Below are 9,063 nucleotides of genomic sequence, written 5' to 3'. Positions count from 1 at the left end.
CTGTAAAATTTTCACATAATACTGTAAATTTTCAATTGAATCTTGTATATTGTAAAATTTATAAAACTAAATCATAAAATATTACCATCTATACTGTAAGATAAAATGTAAAAAATGCTACATTTCAGTTTAAACTACAACCTGCAAACAATCATGTATACTATAAAATTGCAAAATATAAACAAAAAATAATACCATGTATACTATAAAATTGCTAAATCTATACATACATCCATCATCACACACAAAATCTGTTCACCACAAAACAACATTTGTTCACCACAAACAACATCTGTTCAACACAAGATAAAAATATTCACCGCAACATGCAGAATAGCATAATAGCAACAAAAAAACTATGGACAAATAACTTTTACATTAAAAACCTCATGTATTCATTGTTCGGATGAATAAGAAGCCTCATCACAAGAACAACACGTTCTTTTGAGATGTCATCCTGCATAATAATAAAATAAACAATGAAACAAATTCGATTTATAACAAATAAGAATTACAAAATAATCTTACAAGTTATTTACCTAACTGAAAAGCATATGCAGTGTAATAATGCATACAAACCTGTATCATACAAAATAAAACGCATTAAAGAGTACTCAAGTATTTCAACAGCAAAAATAAAAAGATTAAATTAATAAAGAGAAAATAAAATAAAAAAGCAAAAAAAAATACTTATAGACAAATAAGGATTAATGAAGAACCATTTATCCTTGACAGGCGTCTCAAATTGCATGATACTCAGAACCATTTCAACCAACTACAAAACAAACGATCAAAAACATTCAAATCAAAATCAATGATGTATCCAGTAAAGTAAAATTACTTCATATATCCTGTAAAATTATTTCATATATCCAGTAAAATTACTTCCTGTATACTGTAAAATTACTTATATATCTAGTAAAATTACTTGATATATCAAATTACTTCATGTATCCTGCAAAATTACTTCATATATCCAGTAAAATTACTTCATGTATCTTGTAAATTTACTTCACGTATCCTGTAAAATTACTTCATATATCCAGTAAAATTACTTCATATATCAAATTACTTCACATAGTTGTCACATGAACAATTCTACTCATAACATAATTACTTATATTGTAGCCTATTTGCTCATCATTTTACTTTTAATCAACTTTTACTTCAAATGATAAGAGTATCACCTAAAAAAGCAAAAAAAAAAGTATTTGAAACAACATCCGCAGTAGAGCACGTTCTAATTGCTAATTACAATCATACATCATTGATCAATAAGACGAAACATGCATACAAAGATTAAATAAAAGAGAGAAGTAATGCACTGGATTACATAAATAGTAACGAGAGAAACTTGGGCAAGTAAAACACACCTGAATGAGGATAATATTGGCACCTTTCTTGTGAGCTTCTCTGATTAACCTGCACACATACAGTACAAACCTTCAATTTCAGCTCACCTCATAACGACTCTCTTTCTTTTTTCAGAATAATGATCAATAAGCAATGATTTCACAGTATATTTTTATTAAATGGAATTTTGACGAACTGAGAAAGGGTTTATGGCCTTCATTAGTTACAACACCTACTGAGAAAAATAGTTAGGGAGAGAGAGAAAAGACGAGGTGTGTTACCATTCAGCGGTGGCAATGTTGTCAGAAGGGGAATCGGTGCAGGCGAACTGTACAGCCGCTATAGTTACCTTTATGCCACCGCCGTTATCCATCTCTCCCTATTTCTCTTCTCACCGATGAACTTTTCTCCGCTCTCAGTGGTAAAGGTAAAGGCAAAGGCTCTGATCAGAACAAGATATTTCTCGCTAAAATAGAAGGCAATCGCAAAGAACTCAGGAATCGTTTGAATGAAAGAAGAAAGAGGAAGGCAATCACGAATCTCGGTCTGAATCTTACGTCGCGACGAAAGAGGAAGGCAATCGCGAATCACGATCTGAATCTTACGTCGCGACGAAAGAGGAAGGCAATAGCGAGCTAAATCTGATCAGATCTGAAATTTGGGAAATAAATTCAAAAAAAAGAAAAGTCGGTAGTGGAGGCATGTTTAAATACGAGAATATGACAGCTAGAAACTCGGTAGCTGAAGTTGAAGACAGTTAAACTGAGAATAGATAACCCAGTGGACAAATGGTGGACAAAAGCCAGTGGACAAGAACCTTTTATTTTTGATTTTTATTTGTAATTTTCTTGGGGAGAAGGTTTGCTTGGTTAGAATTTGAAATGCTATCTATTATCAAAAAGAGACCGTACAATCAAGAATGACATTTCCGCACCGTACGAAACCGCCAAAATTTTTATTAATATAAAATATATTAAAAAAATATCGAGATTAGATAACGCTTTTGCGGTTTATTGAAATATAGAGAAACCGTTATGGTTTATCACGGCCACTGTCCGTTATGACTTGTTACGGTCAGAATTAGCAATACTAATCACCGCACTTAAAAAAAAAATTCTGGCCGTGATTATCAATCACGGCCAGAGGCCCATAATTCAATCCAGCGCAATATCTGACCATGTAGAATGAGATTTGAGTTTTGTTTTTTTTAATATGGCATGCATGTTTGGACGTGATTATCAATCACAGCCAGACTTTTTTTTTTTAGTTAACTAATAAGTGCGGTGATTAGTATTGTTAATTCTAGTCGTAATAAGCTCTAACGGCCAGAGACCGTGATAAACCATAACGGTTTTCCTATATGTCGATAAAACGCAAAAGCGTTCTCTAATCTCGATATTTTTTAATATATTTTCTATTAATAAAAATTTCGGTACGAAACCGTTGCCTCTCTCGAATTCCTGCTTTTTGACTTTTCTTTTAATTTTAAAACTAAAATTCATATTGTAATTTGTGTGAATAAAAATTTGATTGAATTGTACTACTTTATTGATTCACTAATTATATATTGATTACATTGGTTCGTAATTTTACCCGAAATTTTAAATATACCCTAAAAAAAATTAAAAGACCATTGTTTGTGTAGAATTCGATATTTATCCGGGTCTCAAATGGAAATTGCGGACCTCAAAACTTTAGGGCCGTCATTTGTCGTTGCAAGTTGCAACTCAACAAAAACATTCAAATTCAATTGTTGCGGTGATTTTTTTATTGATTTATTTAATATTTTTTTAAAATAGAAAGAATAACTAATAATTTGAATATGTTAAAAAGAACATCAAACAAAATAGATAAAATATATAATTTAGATATACTAGGACTCCAAATATGTTTCAGGCATGATTTTTTTCATCTGTAAAAAAAAAAAATTATTTCTTGGTGTGTTTCTAGAAAAAGAAGATATGAATTATTGATCTCAATTCAAAAAACATTTTTAAGCAAATAAAAAAATTATCGTGTTACATTCAAATTGTAAAATACTACATCTATTTTTGAAAGAAAAAAAATTAAAGTTGACATTTCGTAACAATAGCAAATCATTTTTTTCACAGAAGTGATTAACATTGTAAAAGTAAAAGTGGAAATGTGGAACACCGAGAAAAATTCGATAAAAAAGCAAGTATTTTTCTTTACTAGAATAGAAAATTGCAATGCGGCACTGGTTTATTCCAGAAAAGGTAGAGAACACTGACGTCAAACAATCGAATTAAGAATTAGAGCACATGGAACTTCTATGCTCTGACATAAGAAATGTAAGAATTAAGAATTAGAGCACATTGAACTTCTATGCTCTGACATAAGAAATGTAAGAAAATGAGAAAAACAAATGTTACTTACCTATGTTCTAACTATTTATTTAGGCAGAAATCATGTCTAGATTGATGATAATTAAATGTGCAAACAAAGAACGGCTATTAATGCAAACTGATCATCAAAATGATAAGGTTTCAATTTAGTAAAACCAAAGGATCTAACGAAAATATTACAACCTGTAAAGCTTGAGCTAAATAACTGATAGAGAGACATGATATTTTTATATCATAATCATTATATAATTTTTTTAAATATCTACAAAAATATAGAATTAGTTCAGTAATTATATCAACTAGCTGCAAAAACCATACCTGTAGTGCTGTTCTTATATGAAAAGAATGCAAGCTTTACTGTAAGTACATAACTGATTGAGTAATTGAGTACCATCACAAGTATTTCATCAATTTGGGTTCAAAGCATCAAAAAAATTATTTCAAAAAATGATTTCATGTAAAGACCTTAACATGGAAACACAGTGAGCACAGTATATACAAGTTTGGACATATTTTGAGACTACAACAGTTAGAGCTGGCAAGAACAAATCTGACATCATGTACACACTATAAACAACCTCATTATTGTTTCAAAAACAACGCTTAAAAAAACGGATAAAAGAAGAACAAAAATGGGCGTCACCTAATTTTGTGATTAAATAACTTCCAATTTAAGAAAAACAAGGTATTACAATTACACTGAAGCCTACAAACAACGGTCCCCGTCTTCTATACAGAATCAACACCTTCGATTTGTTGCTTTGCCAGGTATCTCTCCCTTCGTTCTTTCTGCAGTAAAAAAGAAGAAACTATCAAGAGGGTGTAAAATTAAGAGATGTACTAGAGAGCTGACAAAATTGGCATTACCCAAAGACCTGCCAGATCAGCTGAAACCAGAACCTGACAATTTTTTGAGTAAAAAGTGCCCAAAACAATTATCATTAAATACTTATCAAGAACCCAAAATGGTTCCTAAATCTACAAGCCCTGCCTAATGAATTTACTGATCCAAGAAACTTGTAAGTCAACAAAAAAAACTTGGAAGTCAACAAAAGAAACTTGGAATTAAGCCTGATCCAAGAAACTTGGAAGTCAACAAAAAAAACACCAACCAACCTAAAAACATAGCAAAATGACACGATTCGAATCTGACCTTGCCAGTCTCTTTCTCGATTCACAGTTAAAACTGACAAAAAATAACTAAAAGGAAATAAAGGTTGACAGCAAAGAGAAATTTACCCATTCATCAATGACAAGACCTTCACCAATAATGCGAGGGCCCGCATCTTCAGGAGGTTTCTTACGAGCCTCTAGTGCAGCCTCTGCCTCTGCTAGTTGTCTCTTCAATTTCTCCAATTGCTTCAATCACACAATTCATATTACCAAAATGTCATTAAAATATGTATTAATCAATTGCAAACACAGAGGTTTAAGTTCATGGATTTGCCTTAGCAAAAATAAAATTATCAGATATGTCACTGCAAAATGAGAAATCACATGTAAAACCTTCAAAATGTTCGAAATTTTGATGTGTTCTATATGATTGCACTTATAATATGCACAAACTACAAAGAGGTAGATTGGGTCATGAGTGACTTTTTTCCCTTGATTTAGGAGCATCCGATATATGACATGGCTTTCAGAATACATTATGTTATGTTAATTCTTTAGGGACATACATGAAATCATTCCTAACAAAACAAGGTATATTTCAATAAATCAGTGAAGTCAAACCCACACAAAAGGATAGCTAAGAGAGAGAAAAAAAAGGGAGTCGCAGCAATGTTTAATTAATCAAATCAATGTAGCATAGGTCATTGGCATGTAGCTGTTTAAATTTTTTAAGAAGTGTTATGAATAGTGGGAGCTACCGGGCTTGGTCGATCTGCATCTAAGAAAATCACTCGCAATATTTGCTCCACTGCCACCTGATCCTTCTGCTCATCAAACTGCCAAACAATTATTAAAACACATTAAAGATAAATGATAATTTTAAAAGGATGCTAAAATGGAAAATCAATCAAAGACAAATTCAATTGGATTATGACAGGGGCAAAATACCAATTCAGGTACATAATCAATGGGCCCCTTGACTTTGAGACTAACAATCTTAAATTTGACTTTGCTTTTCTGCTCCATGGGCTTCTCGTTATTCTCAGGCTGCTCCACAAACTTAAAAACTGTCACAATCAAATTAAATTTAGATAATTTATCAACATGTGTTTATCTAAAGAAATTTCAAAGGATAGTTCTAACAAATATCTAACTTTTATAAAATATTCATTAAATATCTTGAAAAATATTGTGCAATATATAAAATTAAAATTGTATATGTATACCATGAAATGTTGTTCAAATGTATATATCATAAAAGATGGACGCATGCTAGAATTATCTAATTATAAATTATGGTGCACAAAAGACATTTATAGAAGAAGAATACCTGTCGCAATTATGCTCTCGCCAGGAGCTAGTATTCCACCAGGAGGTCGCATGAAGCAGCTTTTTGGTGCCGTTGTTTGGAACTGTAATGGTATTAAAAATAAAAATAACAAATGGTAAAAATCGATTTCAGTGTCAGGGTAAAATAATCTAATTACAGGATTGTTTATAGATGTAATCAATTATTTGATAATCTAGAAAGACCAATCATGACACGTGCATAATTTAAAAAACATTGTAGGTTAGAACGTGTGACATTTTAATCAATCAAATTATCTGGAAAGTTCACTGTTGGTTATGAAATTATATATGAATTTTGATTTGATTATTTTAAAATGACAACAGAACTGATGTAACAATTCTTTTGATAAAAACAGAATAATTCTAGAAAAGATGGAAAAGAAATAAAAATAGCAGACAGAATCAAGGGTAGCAAAAGAAGTACCTTGAAAGCAACATGCGATTTGCTGGTGTTCTTAATCCGAACCGCACTTCTCACTTGCTTCCCCGCTTCATCTTCACCCCAAACAAAATCAACAAATCAATCAACTAATTACACTCTCAACTGACAAAAGTCACTAAAACGAGGCAAGAGAATTGAGCAATACACAAATTAAAGAAAAGTTTCAAAAAGACAAAAGGAGGGAGCAAGAAGAAGATGCATAAAATTCACCATCCGCTGCCATTATTAGCTATGGCAGCCATTTCAATGGCAGGTGCAACCCACTAAAAACAAAGTCAACAACACTCCTTATCAACTAATTCTTGCCCGTTTAAATTAAATCGAACTGCACAAAATCAAAGGCAGCCAGAGCCGGTTGCCATCGACTTATAATAGCAGCAGAAGAGGATTCATGATACATACAGGGAAAGAAGAGCTTCGTTGGGGGATCGAGGCGGAGGCGACGGCGATGAGGAAGAAACGAGCGAGCAATTGAAGATACAGAGGTACCTCCTGCCCGGCGGGCAGCTGAGTTAGCTCCTGAGCCGTCCAGTAATTGGCCCCGCCGCTGGTTCTGGTAAGAATTGCCAAGGCTCTGAGTCGACGACGACGAAGAAGCCTTTCCTCCCCAAAAGGGCATCTCTTTCTGTCTCTGTTTACTAAACCCCAATCTTTCTATTTCTCTCTCTCCCCCTCTCGTTCTCGCTCTTATTGAAGTGTATGAGCTTTTCTGGTGCGAGTGGGGAGAAGTGGGGTTGGAAGGAGATGATTATTTGCGCGATTAATAAGAAGGGGCGTTCAGTGGAGCCGTGTTCCTCTGTGTCCATTTCCCTCTGTTTTTCATGTCGCGAAACACTGATGCGAGCTATACGCCTATACCTCGCAAAATTGTTGTATCTGACCTGTGGTCCCCGGTTGAGCGACTCGGTGAGTCGGTGTTGAAGGTCGAGAGGAGATAACTGGATAAAGAATGTGAATGTCAATGTGGGGTTTAAACTGGGTACTCTCTACTTGTCATTTTTTATGCTTCGCTTTCTACTTTCCGACCATTTTCGTTTTTTAGTCCGCCTTTTCCCGCGTTCCGATCCTCGTCGGTTAAAACAACATAATTGGTAATATCTATTGAGATAATCCATACGTCTATTCCGGATCAGACGAATCGAAAGGGTACTTGATACTTGATTTACACTTGAAAGGTTGCCCAAACTACAATTGAAAGGTTAACCGTTCGATATGGCGCGAAAGGTAGAGATCTCATCAGATGCTACGATTAGTTTTGTACAAGTGGAATGAAACTGAATCACTTTTTCCCCACTTATCTCATTTCTTATTTGTCGCTCACCGAAAACGTCCCTAGTTTTATATATTTGATGACTTCTGCGGTATGATTAAGGAATCTCTTACCACCCGCTCCCTTTTGCAATTTTATACATTACTAATTTTTATATGTTTGATATTATTGCATATCTTGTAATTACTTAAAACAACCATTCCAACTTGTATTTTTCTATTATAAATTTTAACAATAAATAAATGCATTACCAGAAGCAACAAGTGAAGATCCAAAATTACAAAAGTTTATTCACATTATGTACAACAAAAAATTGAATTAAACAATCAAAAGAGACAAGATAATAAATATTGACCCCTAGTAGAGGGGATAGTGGCGACGTACCAGAAAGGGTGCGGATTCAATAATTAATTGATAAGGAGGAATGGAATAATGGAGGAGTTGACCTGCAGCAGTATTGCTGTATAATTCAGGTGAGGCTATTCTCTTCTCGTCTTCTCCAGTAGTCTACAAAATTATGGATTGTTTGAAACATCCAATAGTTCATTTCAATCAGAACGGATCTACTGTAAGTCAAGCAGAGTCTCTCCAGCTGATTTTAGTAAGAGTACAAATAATTTTTAACTTGGCAGGGTGCACGCAAATGCATTGCCCGTGAACTCACAGGATCACAGCAAAGGTTACAGCTGTTGCGGTGGTTAGTTCCATGCTTACGCCTTTCTGTTTGTTGGTTGCGGTTGGGGACCCGGACCCCACATATCTTAATTATTTTTAACTTGATTATCTCGCGCCAACTATCCTATAAATTATTCTTAAGCATAACCGTTTGTTACAAGTTAATTATATTCGGCATTATCACTGTGGGGGACCACATCTGTGGCTGTAGGCCTGTAGCTGGCTAGCAGCAGTCAGCTGCCATTTTACGCCTGTCTGTCTATTTGGGTAATTGGGTCCAAGGCAGTATGCAGACCGTCAGGTTTAGATTGGACAGTTGCTAATTTTGCTGTTTCACATATGATGTTATATTCCCTTGAAAAAATATATATATGATGTTATACGTTTGGGATGTTGAAATGATGGAATTAAATCAGCTGTTATTCCAAGGCTCCAAGCGAATAACACGGACGCTGTTATTCCGATTGTGATGGTTAAAAAAATTACATGCACGA

The 9,063-nt window shown here is 33.9% G+C and overlaps 1 protein-coding gene across 1 annotated transcript; it reads right to left on the bottom strand.

Moving 5' to 3' along the window:
• Window positions 1-4,215: 4,215 nt before the first annotated feature.
• Window positions 4,216-7,455, bottom strand: LOC144561671 (vesicle-associated protein 4-1-like). The gene is made up of 7 exons (XM_078310698.1): window positions 7,027-7,455; window positions 6,607-6,677; window positions 6,163-6,244; window positions 5,781-5,899; window positions 5,591-5,668; window positions 4,959-5,078; window positions 4,216-4,508 (listed from the first exon to the last, which is right to left on the bottom strand). The coding sequence occupies exons 1-7, from the start codon at window positions 7,241-7,243 to the stop codon at window positions 4,449-4,451; spliced, it is 747 nt and encodes a 248-aa protein (XP_078166824.1). The 5' UTR covers window positions 7,244-7,455; the 3' UTR covers window positions 4,216-4,448.
• Between the last annotated feature and the right edge of the window lie 1,608 nt (window positions 7,456-9,063).

The sequence above is a fragment of the Carex rostrata genome, chromosome 11, assembly GCF_964058835.1.
Source record: "Carex rostrata chromosome 11, lpCarRost1.2, whole genome shotgun sequence".
NCBI classification, from domain to species: Eukaryota; Viridiplantae; Streptophyta; class Magnoliopsida; order Poales; family Cyperaceae; genus Carex; species Carex rostrata.
This window is presented reverse-complemented; position numbering and strand designations above follow the sequence as displayed.